This window comes from Seriola dumerili, unplaced genomic scaffold (genome assembly GCF_002260705.1).
Source record: "Seriola dumerili isolate Sdu_G_001 unplaced genomic scaffold, Sdu_1.0 BDQW01000531.1, whole genome shotgun sequence".
Lineage (NCBI taxonomy): Eukaryota > Metazoa > Chordata > Actinopteri > Carangiformes > Carangidae > Seriola > Seriola dumerili.
Genome location: NW_019174786.1, coordinates 1,523,838 through 1,542,333, shown reverse-complemented (window position 1 = coordinate 1,542,333; position 18,496 = coordinate 1,523,838). Strand labels below are relative to the sequence as shown.

Sequence of the window (18,496 nt, the reverse complement as noted above, 5' to 3'; positions counted from 1 at the left end):
TTTAAATGACATCCAACTCTGTGTGACACCTCGTCCTGAGGGACTGACACTTGTAGAAACCTTCATCTGACTGTGGATGAGTTTGTCATTCTGATAGAAAAACACACTGGAAATATTTCTCTCTGTCCTGAATTCGCAGCCAAGAGTGACAGACTCTCCCTCAGTCACAGGACGGGCGGGGCTCAGCAGGATAATACCATGAGTATAATAATCTGTAACAGTCAGAATATGAAGTTTCAGTCAGAGATCAGCTGGTGCCGAGCTTTAGAACCAGCTGACAGACATGATGAGAATGGATTAATTATATGCTTTTATTCTTATTCACTGCTGATTTATTTTACAGGATGATCATAAGACCTGACATTTGATCTTGTTTACTTACAACCTGCTGTGTGTGTTTTACAGAACCTGTTGCCAAATAAACAACAGCTTTTTACATTGTCCTGTAAATTCTACTGTAGTTGTTTCCTTCAGATCAGCTGTCAACATACAAGACCGACACTAAACCAAAGCCTCATCATGATGAGAGGCAACATGTGACAGGATGAGAGGAAAGATGTGACTATGATGATGTTGATGTGATGTTTAGTTGCAGCCACAGATGAGAAGCCAAGTTGTGGCTCATTAGCTCAAGAGAGAATGGAGACGTAATTAATATGTGCTCATCAATATTATTTAAATTAACACCATTTATTATTTTTTATATGATAGTCTGAAGGAAAAAACTAAACTAAACTATCGAATGTTTTCAGTGGCTTGTTACAGGAAAGAAATTTCACTTAGTACTTTGCAAGGAGGAAGATATTTACTGTGGCCAGAATTTGGACGTGATTTGTTTTATGAAGAGATGAAGTGAGTGAAGTGAGACCTGCCACCAACATCATGGTGCTGCTAAATAATGAAGAAGACTGACTGAACATTGACATTTCATTTTCATTCAGTAACAACATATTTATGTGAAGTGTACAGGACATGGAGGAAATGAGTGTCTTTGTTTGGTAACATATTAATTAATGATTAAAACCATGTAACGGACCGAACTCTCCAAGGAACTATATATGTAACAACTCAATTCTAAGACGTGATCAATTAACTCACATGAGACTTTGACAATAATTCAAATTCCAGAAAAAGTGAAATAGAGAGAAAATGCAGTGAAGCGTACTCTGTACAGTGATGTTGACTGTGTTGCTGAACTCTCCTGATCCAGACTCACACCAGTACACTGCATTACTGGGCCCATAACTGTAAATGTTACATGTGGATCCGGTCATTCTCCCCCAGTCAGAGCAGTGTGACAGGTAGTTACTCTCATCAAACCTCCTCACTCTCCACTCAGTAGAGTTTCCCTCACAGCTCAGTGAGACAGAGTCAGAGGTGAAGTGCTGCGCTCTGTCAGGACTCACTGTGAGAGACGCTGATGGACGAACATCTGAAGAACAAACACAGAAAAGGGTCAAAGCAGCAACAGAGATATGAACATTAAAAACAGCTGTTTTTCTACACTTTACTTTTACCTGCCTGTCTAACATACAGAGGTGTGTATTTCATGTTAAAAGATGCTTCTTGTCTTTATACAAAAGTGTTTTCCTCTTATTTGCCTCATTACATTTGTGTCAGTTTTATGACTGTTTGTTTATCTTGTCTCTACCTGCTTTGTTACCTGCTGAAGTCTTTTATTGTTATTCATTTATCAATCTGTCTGTGCACCTGCCTGACCACTGACTCAACTCTCCAGCTGCACTTGTCCTGTCAGCTGGGGAGTAAAAGCAATTGAGAATAAACATTAAGATGAGCTCAAGTATCCAAAATAAAAGAACACATTGAGGAAAGTGGAGCTGCACTTCAATGAGAGGTGGAAACCTTGTATCTCTGTGTTTGTTTGTGGCTTTGATGCTTTCAGATTAACTGAAGAAGGATAAGGGAAGGACAGAAGGAAACAAGGAGAGAAGGATATTCAACCCAGTTCCACAATCAGTACATTTCTTCCACTGGGGACCATGAATGTAAAAATACATTTCTTTACCAACATGAATATTTGTTTTTAGGAAATGTTGCTTAGACAAAAACATGGATGAATTCAGGTAATGACTGAACATTGAAACAACAAACTCACCTCCAGACCAGACAAACTTTACTTCACTAGTCTCAGTGTAAATCACTGGGTCTCCTCTTCCAGCTACACACACATATCCTGCTGTGTGTGTCTGACCATGGACGATGTAGGAATCCTGTTCAGTCCCACTGCTGCTTCCAGGGAGCAGCTCATAGCTGTAGGAGCGCTGTGATCCATCAGGAACAGCCTTGTACCAGTAGAACCTCCATCCTGCAGATGGATGTTCAACCTCACACTTCAGAGTTACTGAGGCTCCAGGACTCAGCCATGATGGAGACACAGTGAGGACAGGCCGGGGTTTATCTGTTGGAAAGTTATTTTCTCAGAATGAAAACATGTTATGACATTATCTCTAAACACATGAGTTGTTTAGATTTTCAGTTTAAATGAAATATGATCAGACTTACTGTCATACACTGTCAATTTGACTGAATCACTCCACTCTGTTGTATTACGATGTGCACTTTTCATCCTGCCCATACACCTGTAGTCTCCACTGTGGGATGATGAAGCAGAACTAATCCTGTATTCTTGTTGATTTGAAGGTTTGAGTGATCTGGGCGTTTCCCATTCATACGTCCACTCAGTGTCTCCTCCTCCCTGGATCTCACAGCTGACAGTGATCCTCTCTCCTTTGTATATCTCAGTCCAGTTTGGTTGCAGAGTCACAACAGCCGTGTTTGAGACTGTTCATGTTCAAGGATTTACAATAAGAACATAAAAATACAAAAAGTTTCAATTAACATCAGATTTTTTTTTATCTGAATCTTAATGATGCATCATGAATACACAATAGACTTCTTCTTCTACATTGTGCGTTTATTTCCAAACTCACCAATGGTGTCAATCCTAACTGCCTGACTGAAGTGTGTGTAGTAAACTGGGTCTCCTCTTCCTCCTCTGCACCTGTAGAGTCCTTCCTGTGAGACACTGGTTGTTCCAGTTGTCTGGGAAACAGCATCATGTCTGTTCAGAGGTTCAGAGAGTTTATTCTCTCTGTACCAGTAGTATTTCCAACCAGGTGATGGGTTCACAGAGCAGGTCAGAGTCACTCTGCCCCCTGCTGGTAGGACTCTGCTGCCTGCTGTCAGTGAGGCCTGGGGTTTATTGGCTGTTTAGTTCACAGGGAAAAACAAAACAAGTCAATGGTTAAAATAGGATTTGTTCCCTGTTACCTTGTTTCATAAACTCTGAGCAGACTTAAAACACTGACAGTTATTACAGGTGGATTCACTGAAACTGATTTCACCCAACTCACATGCAACCTGACAACCTGACACCTCTAGGGATTAATGATGGAAATAAATAAATGAATAAATCAACATCTCAGCCAAAACAACTGAATCAACTGCATCATAACTCACTTCTGCTACAAAGAAAACTACATGTGTACAGCCACAAAAAACACTTTCATTTTTGAGGGGATGTCAGTGGAAACTGTGGACTCATTAAACAACCACAGGTCATTTTATTCTTCATGTATCAGAACTGTATAGTGCTTAAGAAGTTACTCTGATGTCACAGTAAAAAGCTCATTTTCATTCCTTTGTTACTAAAGTAAAAAACATTTTTCACTGAGTGGCTGAACAGAGCTACAATGATGTCTGAAATGTTCTTGTTGTTTTATTTAGACGGAAGAGATTTTAAAAATAGGAAAACAAAATTTTTGTATAAATGAAAGATGTTCAACTCACGTGATACTGTCAATCTCAGGACCCGACTCCACTCTGTTAAGGAATAGTCTCTTCTACCTCTACACCTGTAGTCACCACTGTGAGACTCAGTAACTCTGCTGATAGTGTATTCACTGTGTGATGGAGGATTGTTTGAGCTGGGTGTTCTCCATTCATACGTCCACCCAGTGTCTCCACCTCCCTGGATCTCACATCTGACAGTGATCTTCTCTCCTCTGTATATCACAGACCAGTTGGGCTGCAGGGTCACAGTGACCCTACATGAAACTGTTGACAGAAATACACAGTGAGAAAACAACTAAATTTATAAAACTCAAATGAAAATCATAGCAGTTAGTATCACTATTTCTAATGTAGTTTGAATTTTGTAGCAGTTTAATGAACAATACAAACATGATTCAATGGCCATAAAAACAAAAACACAGGTGAAAAACAAAAGTATGAAAACATTAAAAAAAGCCATGAATTTCCAAAATGGACTAAGTGCCGAGTGTGAACCAACAAACGTATCAGGTCAGAAACAATTTCATCAACAAAAAAAAACTAACATGTTTGTCAAAATGGATTCATAAAACTCAAAACATTTTGTTAACAATATACAAACACACGCACACACACACACACACAAACACACACACACACACACACTGTTTCATACACTATATACAAACAGGGATTAAGGACAAACTTCAGCAGCAGCCAGTTGAAGGAAACTCTTCACTGACAAGTCTGACTCAACAGCTGACGTCTATTTTATAGAAAAATATAAAAGCTGCTCGACTGGTTTAAACTCTGCACTGAAACATGACAGCAGCTCCTCAGATAAAACATGGGGCTGCTCTGTGTTCAAGAACCAAGACAAGGTCACAATGTCTCACAAATACTGTGATATGAGAAATGTGTTTTAACCACCTGTAGATGTCAGTGAGAAGTGTCATTGAAGTATCTTCCACTCTTGATTTGTGTTTTTACACGACCTGAAGAGAGACTAACAGTTTGTTTCTCTCCATCCTCAGAGGATTAAGAGCTGCTGCCATATTTTCATTTTTCCATTAAAACTCTCCTGTTTTGCTTCTGACACCAAATGACTCTTTTTGAAACGACTGAGATCTGAACACAACAATGAATATTAAATGACTAAACTCACCAGTTTTCTGAATGAGGACTTCCTCACTGTTCTGAGTGAAGAACTCTGGGTCTCCTCTCCCTCCTCTGCAGTGGTAGAAACCTCCCTCTGAGACAACCATAACTCCGCCTGCTCTAACATCTCTTACTGGATCAGCTGCAGAGTGTGAGTCACGTCTGAACCCGTAGTATTTCCAGTGATCAGAGCCGTTCACAGAGCAGGTCAGTGCCACACTGCCCCCTGCTGGTATAACTGTCCTGTCTGCTGTCAGAGTGGCCTTCAGTTCAGATTCTGTTCAAGTTAGAAAAAAAAATGTTTTCCATAACAGAGGGTACACCAACATTCATCTCAATCATAGATAATGTTTTGTTGAAGTTAACTGATTCCATCCATTCAGCCCCTTTGCTTCCACGTTCATCAGCTCACACAGAAGTGTAACACAGCAGCCAGCACAACATGCCACGACTCAAACAGAGAGTATAATTACTTTCTGTGTAAAAAATGAATCATATGTCTCTTTGTTATTAAAATCTTCAGGCAGGACTGTTTTACTTTACTGTGGCTGTGTTTGATCTTTTCCCCCCTTCAGAGTTATCTGCACTGTCCACTTGTTCATTCGGCTGCCCTGTTGACATGATCAGATTAATGCATGAATAAACTCTATCTATGAAAATAACAGACTCTTCAGTAAATGCAGTTTGACATTAGGGTCAGCACAGCATTTGGTTTCCCTCCTTCAACATGCATAGCCTCCAACACTGCCCAGACACAGTCAATTAGATATTTCAGATCCATGTTTCTGTTCATGTTCAAGTTTTAGTCGTTCTAGAGGCTCATACTGTCCCAACGTCATAGAAAGACTTTTCCTCTTGGTTTTGCCTTTCATTTGTCAAACATCTATATGTGCAATATTTGATCATTTCTGACTTTGACAGCTCCTACAGGTGATACCAAAGGAAACTGTGTGGCAGTCAGCACACATGCCAACAACTTAAGTCAGTGAGATCATCTGTACTGCATGCAGGACACTGTGACAGACTCTGACTGCGCTTGATTCTGTCTTCATACCAGACTCATCAGTGCCCTCTGCTGGGTCACTACTCTGCCCTGTTAAGATGACCAGATGAACGCATGAAATCTGTATGAAGGTAACAGGCTCTGCCCTGAGGGTCAGCACAACATGACGACCTCATACATGAACGTGCAGCCAACACCAACCAGGAGAGATAAATACAACATGAACTGTTTTGAAAAATATGCAATTTCATACTGTTGAGCACAAATGAAGTCATTTAATAATTTACATTGATAAATAAAATAAAATAAAATAAAAAAAGACGATATGATTAAGAGTGACATTGTCAATAATAAGTCGCAGATAAATACTATATATAACATTATATAAGTGAGAAAAAACAGGAAGGAACTTGTTACCTTCAGCCTTTCCGTAGAAGAGTGTATTCAGCACTAAAATAAAGATTGAAACCTCATCAGACATGATCAATCTGACAAACAGTCAAAACCATAATAAACTACAGCATTTAAGAACCAGGTGGATTTTCAGCTGAAGCAGCTCTTGCTTATCAACTCATTTCTGAGGCAATACTCAAAAAACAAAACTCAAAAGAAACACATGAAATAACATGAGAAATATATTAAATCTATAAACATAATACCTTAGACTATATACTGTGCATGCATCGTACAAATGTTTGTCCAAAATAACTAGTACAGTCGTGTATTTAGTCCACAACTCTGAACCAAGAATAACCAACACACATGGTCATGTCAACAAAAGATTGTGAAAGTAACTGATGTACTCACAGAATAAGGACAGCACACAGAGCAGAGTGTGCCCCATCTTCACATCCAGCACTGACACCGTCGCCCTGCTGCTCTGCTTCTGGGAAATGTTCCAACTTTACATGAATAATAACGAGCAAAAAGAGAGAGAAAAAAGGACGTTACATAAGAAGAAGAAGTTACATTTCATACAAATACGAGATTAGAATTTCTTTCGACTTCTCCTTCTGAGTATAGCCTTTCTGTTCTTCCTTCTGTTTCACACAACTCGGATATGTGCTTTAGGTTTGACCACAGAATACTTTGACCAATTTTCGCTTCCTGCCCACAGAAAAAGTTGTGTGTATCTATGTATGTGTGTGATACATGCTCTCCATTGAGTATCTGATACAACATGTCATCTAAACGTTTCTTATTCTGTGGTGGAATTGTTTGATCTACCTGCTTTACAACTGTGTTTCCTTGTCATCACTCAAATACTCAGCAATAACATTGTGGTGATGATACACACCGATCAGACACAACATTGAAACTACCTGCCTAATATTGTGTAGGTCCTAAGAAGAATTAAGTCTTATTAGAACTGGTGAAAGAAAAGTTCCTCTTTACACATTAAGGTGTGCTGCTGTGATAGAAAGAAAAGATTGTGCCATCTCCACATTCACACACACAAGATGTTTACAAGTAGATAAGAAGAAGTGTTATATCCTATACAGGATGTTTAACGTGGTAGAAATGAAGTCCAGTACAATGCATATGGACAGATAACATGATGGTCAATATTTATTTCTCAGTCTGAAATCTCATGAGAAGACAACAAGCAAAGCCAGAAGGTTGAGTTTGATAAAAAATGTATCATAAACATCCCCACACTGTTCTTCATGTTGAACACTCGCTATCACCTCTGTCCGGTTTACTGTATGTGGTCAACTGGGTGTGAAACATGCAGTTCCAAGTAAAAATGTTGCTGTTGTGTTCAGTAAAGAGATGGTGCAGATAGTTGGTGTCACTCTAAACAAAAACGTACACACTGAGACCCGAACAATGAAAGCCTTCCTCCCTGAATCATTTTCACCGTCCAGTGTTTGATGTGGCCCGTCGGTCCAAAACATGTCGAATGCATGAAAGACATTTGCAGTGTCACATGTAGCCTGCTGCTATAGTAACCACAGAAATAAAATGCATGATGTCATTGTGTTGTAGTTACTACTCTGCAACTAGAGTCTAAGAAGAAGTAAGCCAAGCCTCTGCTTATCAGCACCCGAAATAAAGTCAGCTTCACAGCTTCCTTTAACACCTCCACCTCCTTTACATGCTTTGTTGACTGGCTCATCAGATCACATCGTCCTTTTCACGTTAGATGCAAAATTAAACCTTAATTCATTCACATTAGGTGATTTCCAACCTGAATGATATTACTCCAATGTAGACAGGACAGTCTGCTGTGAGCTGAGGACAGAAAACAAGTCGTTCGGCTCGAGCTGGAGCCTGTTTCCTCGGCTACAAAGACACAAACGTCACCTACACGTCAGTGACATCATCACCTGTTCTTACTAAAGTCTCCAAATGTGTCTGAGCTTCACTCACAGATCAAACTGCAGCATGATGACAGAAGAAGAGGAGCAGAGACCAGCCATCACTCATTAAGGAGCAGAGGTTGCTGCTGTCGATTGTGACTATAGACTGTATATTGTGTGACACACGGTGACAGTGCTGTGTAACACCAAACAACATGCTGGAAGCAGAAAGGACAATAAGGAAGCAGCAAGAAGAGATGCAGGTTCTTGGATGCCAGAACAATCACCATCACTCTAATACAGTGTGCTGCGCCTGCAATAAAGAAGAAGAAGAAGAAAAACTCTCTGTGGATTTATGAGAATAAACAAACATCAGGAAACTGAGCAGGCATGCTATCGTTAGCTTGTTAGCAGGAGGTATCATGACCTGCTCCATTATGAGCTTCATCTCCGGCCTCTCTCGCCTCAATTCAGATGTGGACTAGTAAAGGTGCACTAGCCACCATTTGTAACAGAAAATCCAACCATGATTGTTCACTTCACCTCATTATATTTATTTATAAACCCCATTTCTTTTAGTAGAAAAAATGAGATAAAATAAGAAAAAGTGATATAATATGGTGCAAAATAGATAATATTAAAAAAATTATACAAATATGATTTACATTCGTACAACAACCCACATAAAGTCATTCAGTTTGTAAAAGGTAAACTTCTACAAAGTTGCCACATCTCTTCTAAGACAACAAGAGCATCCATTATATCTCATTTCCACTTTGAAAAACTGGCAAATACATTTAAACGATTCCATATCAGAACTTGACAAGTGGTTGTGTTTACCCTGTAAGGTCTTGGCAGTCATAGCGTCATGACAAGCGAGCGGAGGTGTGCGTGAATAATGACCATTATATATGAATGTATAACATCACGGCTGACTTTAAAAGTACAGCAGTCCTACGCCGTCTAACCTCCAGAATGATTGCAACAAAGATTTACATAATGAGCATAAAGACAAAAGCAAATCGTCTCAGCAGTTTTGTTATTAATGCTGGCCGTGTCTTTCTTTCATATGATTTGCTAGAAAACTGCACAGGATACTGTGTCTAACATTTGGATGGCAGCAGTTGTATCAATGCTGTGAAGCGTTTTTTTCACGATGTCGTCCACGCTTCTTTTGTCTTCCTCGATGATGCACGTCTCTTTATGGACCTGGCACAAAATGACAACAACCACAAATTAAAACATACGCACATGATACATTTACCTGGTCAATGGGACATGTATTATGTAATATAATGTTAATACAGTTTTACTGAATGCATTTGAAATCCGAGACACCAACATTGACTGTAATTCAAACTGTACACGGACCTTTAATTACATGAGCTTCTCTTGTATTTAATATTCTTAATATTTATATATATTTTAATATTTATTATTTGTACCTGCAGCTGCATCTGGATTCACATTATAGTAGTCAGACCTGTCACCTGGATCATCTCGGTTTCCTGTAATGGTAAAAAAATAAAAAAATAAATAAAAATCAAGCTCTTTTACACTAAATGCAAAGTATGTGTGTAATTACATGTTTGTTCTGGAGCGGGTTTTCATGGTTCGGCCTCTCAGCTCTGATGAATGGAAATCTTAACACTGCAGCATCCACTTACATTTTAGATAACTGTGTGGCAACACAGGCCCTGCACTGTTTCAACATGACACCTCCCATGCACAAAGCCAGGGTCATAAAGAAACAGCCCTGACCTCCACCCTGTTGAAATCCACATACCTTTCACCACGTAACACATTTAATAATAATAACAATAACAATAAGAAGAAGAAGAAGAAGAAGAAGAAGAAGAAGAAGAAGAATGAAATTAGAAAGTTTTCAGCGGCTTGGATTTTACTCAGTTAAAATCAGACCATTGTGGACTTCTCTGCACGAACTGAAGTTTATACTGTACCATTCCCAGTGTTTTCAGAGCCTCTGATTGATTCATAGACACAGACGTCACCTACAAGTCAATAAAAATGAATCCATGATTAGAGTTCTAAACCTCAGGAAACAATTTTAAAGTACTAAGATTCGGTGTAACAGTTAAACCTGCAGCACAGTATGGTGTGATGTTATTGTTGTACATTATAACAACAGGATATGAATACAGAAGAGGGGCAGAATTAGCTGTGACAGGATTCTAGATTAGACGGAGGGCTGACCGTGGAGAAGAGACGAGTATATTTGCTGTTGATTTGCATCTCGGTTGACAGTTTGGTCCGTAGCAGAGTCCTGATCGGTCTTTTCAGACTGGACGGGCCTGAAACATGTCGTCATAATAAGTAGTAAAAGTAAAAAAAATAAAATAAAACATGTTTTACGCATTTCTGTTATGAAGAAGATGAGACAAGAGAGTGTTGCACCAACCTGTTGCAACGCGGATCTGTGAACAAGACAATAATCATTACGTTGCATGATTTTGAATTGCAAACTGAATCACTGCTCCGTGTCATGACAATGATTTTTGAACAAGCAGGGAGTAACTGATCTACAACAAAGAAGGAAAAGCTCTCACTCTTTGACTTCCTGCACCAGCACAACAGTAGCAGCGGCAGGAGAACAACCAGCGCGACACCGATAACCAGCCCGACGACCAGCGGCTCGGGAGATGAGGAGCGAGACGCTGCAATAATAAATAAGAAGGATTGATCAACGTCATCTATGACAGGATTACACAAGAGGGGACCTCAGTTATAAATATTTTCTGAGCTTATTGTTGCAAGAGGACCTCAAGTGTTCTTGCTGCTTGGAGCAGAAATAAATTCAAGCAGAAAGCGTAGAGATGAAAAATTAAGTGAACATGAATTTTAAATGTAACTCCAAATATTTTTTGGTGACAATCATCAAAAAAGAGAAACATTGCAAAGATAAGTAAACCACACCACATTACTTTACATGGACAGGCCCATTTTAACACGTGTGGTGAATTACTGGGGAGCTACTGCATAAGTGGAATGTTTTTTTTTTAACAAAATCCAATGAATCAAATAATCAACCTAAATATGGCAGGACACATTAATGAAGACTTATATATGTATAAATCACACTCACATTTTACTGACATCCAACTCTGTGGTGACTCATTTCCTGAATGTTCACACTTGTAGAAGCCTTCGTCTGACTTTGACACCGCAGAGATATTCAGCACCCCTCTGTCGTCATTGTGGATGACGTTGCCATTTTTGTAGAAAGCGACATTAGAAAAAAATGAGAGTCCTGTCCTCAATTTGCAGAGAAGAGAAACAGAATCTCCCTCGTTCACGGGGTGGAGGGGGCTCACCAGGATAATAACAGTATCTGTAAAACCATTAAAAAAATAAAAACATGACTAATATGAACAGCCTGACATCAAATTAACTGCGTCACAGTAAGAAACAGTAGAACAAAGAAGGAATAAATGTAATGAAAACCTACAACTTGCGGTGATGTTGACCGCGTTGCTGAACTCTCCTGATCCAGACTCACACCAGTACGCATCATTCCTGGGTAAGAGACCATGGACGTTGCAGGTGGATCCAGTCATTGTGGTAAAGCAGTATGAAGAGTATGGCAGGGAGCGACCATCAGGAAACCTCCTCACTCTCCACTCAGTAGAGTTTCCCTCACAGCTCAGTGAGACAGAGTCAGAGGTGAAGTGCTGCGCTCCGTCAGGACTCACTGTGAGAGACGCTGCTGGATGAACATCTGGAAAACATGCACGGAGGAAAACGAACGACAGAGACAATATAAGATTTTTAAAAAAAAAACACCAACACAACGACTAGTTTGGTTTCATTGTTTTTTGGTCTTTTTAAAGCAGTTTACAAGATATGTTGCTGACAAAAAAAAGATGGACAGACTCAAGTGACAACATAACATCTGCTTTATGAGGGGAGAAACACAAAAACAAACCAACTCACCTCCAGACCAGACAAACTTTACTTCACTAGTCTCAGTGTAAATCACTGGGTCTCCTCTTCCAGCCTTACACACATATCCTGCTGTGTGTGTCTGACCATGGACGATGTAGGAATCCTGTTCAGTCCCACTGCTGCTTCCAGGGAGCAGCTCGTAGCTGTAGGAGTGGTAGTAATCAAAATCTATCCAGCGTCCACGTATAGAGTGGTAGCGGTTATACATGTTGCTTTTGGACAATCTGGGAACAGCCTTGTACCAGTAGAACCTCCATCCTGCAGATGGATGTTCAACCTCACACTTCAGAGTTACTGAGGCTCCAGGACTCAGCCATGATGGAGACACAGTGAGGACAGGTTGTGATGCTACACAATTAACACAAACAGTACAAACACTTTCTTCAAATGCAGTATAAAGCACAAACTTGGAGACATTAATGGTTTTATTGCGTGAATGAAACATGACTTGACTTACTGTAAGATACTGTTAATTTGAAGGGAACACTCCATCCTGTTGAATTCTGTTGTGCACTTTTCAGTCTGCCCTTACACCAATAGTAGTCACCACTTTGTGATGAAGACGACAAACTAATCCTCTCTTCATTGTTGTTTGAACGTTTATATGAGCTGGTTGTCATCCATTCATACGTCCACTCAGTGTCTCCTCCTCCCTGGATCTCACAGCTGACAGTGATCGTCTCTCCTCTGTATATCTCAGGCCAGTTGGGCTGCACAGTCACAACAGCCGTGTTGCTGACTACTGGTGGTTAAAATTCACAAATAAAAGACACAAAAAAATGGCAAACTGTTATATCAGAATCAACAATTTCATTGTCTCAATGAGTTTTTACAAAAACTCTTTACCACACTCACCAGTTTTGTGAATGTTGACAGAGTCGCTGAACTCTGTGTAGTACACTGGGTCTCCTCTTCCTCCTCTGCACCAGTAGAGTCCTTCCTGTGAGACACTGATGTCTCCACTTGAGTGGGAAACAGCATCTTGTGTCGTCAGGGGCTCAGAGGTTTTCTCGCCTGTGTACCAGTAGTATTTCCAACCAGATGATGATGGGTTCACAGAGCAGGTCAGTGTCACCCTGCCCCCTGCTGCAAAGGCTCTGTTGTCAGCACTCAGGTTAGCAGTTGGTCTGTCTGCTGATATATATATGAAAAAAACATTGTTACTGTCCCTGTGATTAAGTTCAATTTAAGTAACTTATAAATATAAAATAATAAATAATTCATCTCATTCTGTACTCTTGTACCAAGTCCATAAAAAACGCCCTATGGGTATTTATTGTGTGTTAATGTGGCGTTAGATCAGCGTATTAATGACTTTTCTGCTCGTCCTGAACACACATCTTTGTGAGGCATGTTTCTCCTCTATGTCAGGCACAAAAACAAAAAAGAAAAAAAATTAGGAATAGAATAAATGTAAGAAACAAACCGTCCCATATCCATATCTTCCTATGACAAGCCATTAAAACACAGTCTTCCTTACCAGAAACTGTCAACGTGATGACGTCGCTCCACTCTGTCGAGGAAAACAAGTCCCGTTTGTCTTTACCCTTACACCTGTAGTTCCCGCTGTCGGACACAGATGCACTGTCGATCCTGTATTCATCGTATGCTGGAACCGTGCTGGACTTGGGTTCGCTCCATTCATACTCCCACTCGGTGCTTCCACCTCCGTGAATCCCACATCTAACGGTGATGGTCTCACCAGTGAACACCAGAGGCCAGTTGGGTTGCAGGAACACAACAGCCTTGTTGGAAACTGTTCACAAATAGAAGAAGAAAAACAGAAGAAACTAGTCCCCGAGCACTGATTCTGCATGTTGCATTGCTCCAAACTGAAGCACCAACACTTACCTGTTTTCTCAATTGTGACTGACTCGCTGTTCTCTGTGGAGAAAGCTGTGTCTCGTCTCCCTCCTCTGCAGTGGTAGATGCCTCCATGTGAGATACTGATAACTTTGCCCGGTTCACCAGCTCTTATGGCCTGAGCATCAGAAGAGTGTGAGGTACGTCTGAACCAGTCGTATTTCCACTCAGTGGAGTTTTCCACAGAGCAGGTCAGTGTTACGCTGCCATTTACCGGTACGGTTCTCTTATCTGCCATAACTGTGGGCCTGGGTTTATGTGCTGTTCATTTAAATACATTATAGAAATAGATTAACAAATGAAATCACACACACAAAAAAAATTGACATTATGATTGAAATCTGACTTACATGACACTCTAAGTGTGAAGGCCTGACTCCACTCTGTTGAAGAATACAAGTCTCTTCTAGCCTTGCACCAGTAGTCTCCACTGTAGGAAGCAGAGGCACTGCTCAGCCTGTATTCACTGTGTGTGGGAGGTGCGTTTGAGCTGGTTGTTCTCCATTCATATTCCCAGTCGGTGTCTCCGCCTCCCTGGATCTCACATCTGACAGTGATCATCTCACCGCTGTATATCTGAGTCCAGTTGTGTGTCAGGGTCACATAGTTCTTGTTGGGCACTGTGCACACCAAAAATACACAGTAAATATTCAAATATTCACAGTGATGAATGCATTAAAATAAGTTACTAAACCTACAAGTTTTCTCAATACGATGCATATCACTGAGCTTTGTGAAGAAAACTGGGTTTCCTCTTCTTCCTCTGCACCGGTAGATGCCTTCGTGTGAGACGCTGACAGAGTTTTGCACACCATCCGTTACCATCTTAGTTTCATGAGAGTCTGGGTTACGTGAGAACCAGTCGTATTTCCAGTCCCCGGAGCCCTCAACAGAACAGGTGAGTGTCAGAGTGCCACCTGCTGGTATGGATGTCCTGGCTGCCCTCAGAGTGGCCGTGGGTCTGAGAGCTGTTTGGATAAGAATATAGTCATTATTTATCATAAATTAATCCAAGATTATTTTTCTTATATATATTTCTCATAGTACATTTCTTCAAAGTACTTGTTAGCTTGCTGCAGTACTGTAATGATTTGGACTGTAGGATAGCTTTAACGGATCAGTCTTCAGACAGAAAACTCCAGTCTGCTGCTTTCACATGACATACTCCTCTCTGTGCAACATGTAATCTATCCACTGCACCCTTTGCTACGTGGTAGTGTACTTAACCTGTCACTCCTCACTCATTTCCTGGCATGCTTGTTGTCACACTGCTCAGCTAAAAGCCGACTGAACTTCTACAGCGGCTATTCTTGTATTCAGAGCAGGAAGACATATGATTTCAAATGACTCATTTGAATTTTTGTTTCTGTGAATTGTCTACATCGTGAAAATCGAGTTATTACTCCGTGCACAGAAGGCGACTTTTAGCAAAAATATAATGCAGATGACAGCTGGCTACATCAGCTGCGATGGGTCATGGCGTGAAGCGTGCTCCTGTAGTCACACTGCTGTGCGCGGGCCTGGATGCACACACGCTAAACTTGACGAGGCTGACTGGTTCTAACTAGAATGATAATCTCAACATGGCTGTGCTACAGGTGATAGTAAACTTCACAGCAGGGACAATAAATGTGATATCTTACCTGATACAGAGAGAGTGACCTTATTGCTATGTTTTGTAAGATTTGTTGAGCCTTGGTGGCGGCCGATGCACTGATAGTCACCGCTCAGGTCTTCCGTTAGCTCGAGCGAGTAGGACTTCCTCGAATTGAAGGAGACAATTTGTTGACCGTTCCAGTTGAATTTGTAATACCAGTCAGTGTCATTTCCCTCATTCATGTCACATATGAAGGTCACGGACTCTCCAGTGAATAAATAGGATGATCTGGGTTCAAGGGTCAACGCAGCATCTACAACCCGAGACAAGCATACATACAACATAACACAGTTAGAAACAGTACAACCCAGAATTGTATTTAGGAATATGTAATTTCTTTCTCTGAAATGCGACATTATTCATACATATACTCATTTGTTGTCAGATGAAATTAAACAATACAAACATTAATAACACCCGAAGCAAAGACAAAGTGATCAGGAGTAATAAAGAGGTATAAAGATACATCTTGAGTGATACATAGAAAAATAAAGAAAGTAGTTGAGTCACCTTCAGCCTGTCCACAGTGGAGGAGTGGCAGCACTAAAATAAAAGAAAGAATAAAAGTGGTATCTCATCAGATATTATCAAACCTAAGTAAATTCATTGTTGTGTTTTTTGTTTTTATTTATGTCTGTTATCAAAAAGTAAACATAAAGAGTCTTAAAATGTTACACATTGATAATTGCAGTATTGATGTCTCAAGTCTCAGCGCCCTTTTACCGAAAGGGAGGATGAAACATCTGTGGTTGAAACATGACATCATGTCACGTTCACATGACTGATTTAAAATTAGACCCTTTTTTTTCATGTGCAAATTTCAGGCATAAAATAATTAAGTATAAAAAAATGATTAATGAGTAATATTATTTTTCTCTATAAGTCAAGATTAAAAAGCATGTTGCATTAAACTACAATAAGCCCAATTTACTCTAAACAAAAAGTCACTTAACTACATGTAACAGAGTAAATGTTACCACCCACCTCTGCACACAGATAATAACCAGTGGCATTTAAAGACATGTACATTCAAACGGTGAAAGTGTCTGAAGTACTCACGGAATAATGACAGCACACAGAGCAAAGTGTGCCCCATTCTCACATCCAGCACTGACACTCTGTCGCTCGGCTTCTGAAAAGCCCACAGACTAATACTGCAGCAGGAAGAGAAACAGGGAACTGCGGGGGAAAATATTCACGTCCATATGAGGGAAGAGGTTTTCTACCACTTCTTTCTCTGAGTTTAGCCCATCTCAGGTTCCTTCTTTTTCTTTTCTGTTTTTACACAGAACTCACGCCACTACTCTGGGTTTTAACCACTGTGAGCTTCCTGTTGAGCCACCAGAGAAGAGGCGCCACACGGCCCCTGCACATGAGACCCAACTAGGATGGAAGTACACACTTATTGCAAGTAATTATTGAACATTTTGCATCATATGATACTGTATGTATCATTAGTGGTGTGTTTTGTGTGCACGCAGATCACAAGACAGCAGCGATGGAAATGATGAAATGAAATATCTTAAAATGTTCTATCTATCTACAGCAGGCCTGTATCAGAGGTGTTGATGATGTGATGATGATGATTTCATATTGTGGAGGATAACTGAGACTTTTCAGTGAAAAAAGAGAATAAACATAAGGTACAATCTTAAAGCTGCAGTATGTAGCATTTTTCTCATGGAGTTGAAATTGCTCTAAAACATATGTCAGTGTACCAAAGGTCAAAGTGTGGAGTGGAAACTCATGGCTGTCAATCAACATGTCAACACACTTCTGGTCTACCACTCCTCCAAGATGTCGCCATGGCTGACTTTCCTCCTACATTGTATATTTGAGATAATAATAATTGAGGTCCCTCCTCTGCTCCTCATATGGAAGGTAGAGGGAGACGCTGCACATGAAAATTGCCGCATAAAATTTAAACTTTTTTAAAGAACACACAAAGTGTTTGTCAGAAAAAAAGCGTCATCGGCTTCGACCAGGTCGGCGTCACAACACAGCTGGAAGAAGGACATAAAAAGGAGAACCGTGTGCTACAGTAGGTGTAATTTTAAACGTGTACTTTCACATTTACTCATCTGGCAGACGCGTTTATCCAAAGTGACTTACGAGTGAGGGACATCACTGAAGCTTCAAAACTGTGTTTCCCAAAATATTAAGAAAACTGTATTTAAATTTACAGCAGTGGTGAATGTGATCTTGGAAAGGTGGCGAGCAGTGAGCAGAGAAAAGCCTCCAGTTCCCACACTAAGGTGAAAACTGACTTCTGCTTTGAACACACAGACAAAAGTTCATTTCAATCTAAATATAAATAGATTCTTTAAACAGACGAAAGTAAGAAGCACTCTATCCAGACAACATCAGATGTTTTTCTCTCTTGTAACTTTGGCATAAACACGGTAAAACATACAGAAATCTGGGGACTAAAATGTTATTTTTGAAATGTGCTTCTTCCTGCTGCAAACGGAGCGGCCTGAGGAGAAAATATCCGAGGCTAAACTCAGCTTTACTTCCTCTTCACACCTATGAAATGTGCTGCTGGATAGAGAGCATCATCATCACACTGACACCAGATCTTATCTCTCTACAAACGGCAACAAACTAAAAATATTGTGTGCATAACGTTTTCAATTCTAATAATTCACCTGCGCTCTGGTCTCATCTCATCATCTTACATGGGAAATAGTTGTTTGTTGCTATAATATTGTTTAAAATATCATTTTCAGAATCTTTGAATTTTTGACTTTATTGGTT

At 40.1% G+C, this 18,496-nt stretch overlaps 2 protein-coding genes across 2 annotated transcripts; both read right to left on the bottom strand.

Moving 5' to 3' along the window:
- Positions 1–71: 71 nt before the first annotated feature.
- On the bottom strand, positions 72–6,832 carry LOC111235614 (immunoglobulin superfamily member 1-like; the record flags this gene model as incomplete). Its single annotated transcript, XM_022764122.1, has 9 exons — positions 6,761–6,832; positions 6,371–6,403; positions 4,958–5,227; positions 3,811–4,077; positions 2,952–3,227; positions 2,524–2,802; positions 2,117–2,419; positions 1,166–1,432; positions 72–212 (listed from the first exon to the last, which is right to left on the bottom strand). Coding segments are annotated over exons 1-9 (1,873 nt in total), but the record flags the coding sequence as incomplete, so codon positions are not given.
- Positions 6,833–8,934: 2,102 nt separating this feature from the next.
- LOC111235613 lies at positions 8,935–14,476 on the bottom strand. Its single transcript, XM_022764121.1, has 14 exons — positions 14,433–14,476; positions 14,071–14,343; positions 13,700–13,975; positions 13,075–13,353; positions 12,677–12,958; positions 12,304–12,567; positions 11,723–11,992; positions 11,360–11,605; positions 10,824–10,931; positions 10,676–10,691; positions 10,471–10,568; positions 10,218–10,268; positions 9,702–9,764; positions 8,935–9,465 (listed from the first exon to the last, which is right to left on the bottom strand). The coding sequence occupies exons 2-14, from the start codon at positions 14,318–14,320 to the stop codon at positions 9,458–9,460; spliced, it is 2,211 nt and encodes a 736-aa protein (XP_022619842.1). The 5' UTR covers positions 14,321–14,343; positions 14,433–14,476; the 3' UTR covers positions 8,935–9,457.
- Positions 14,477–18,496: the final 4,020 nt, after the last annotated feature.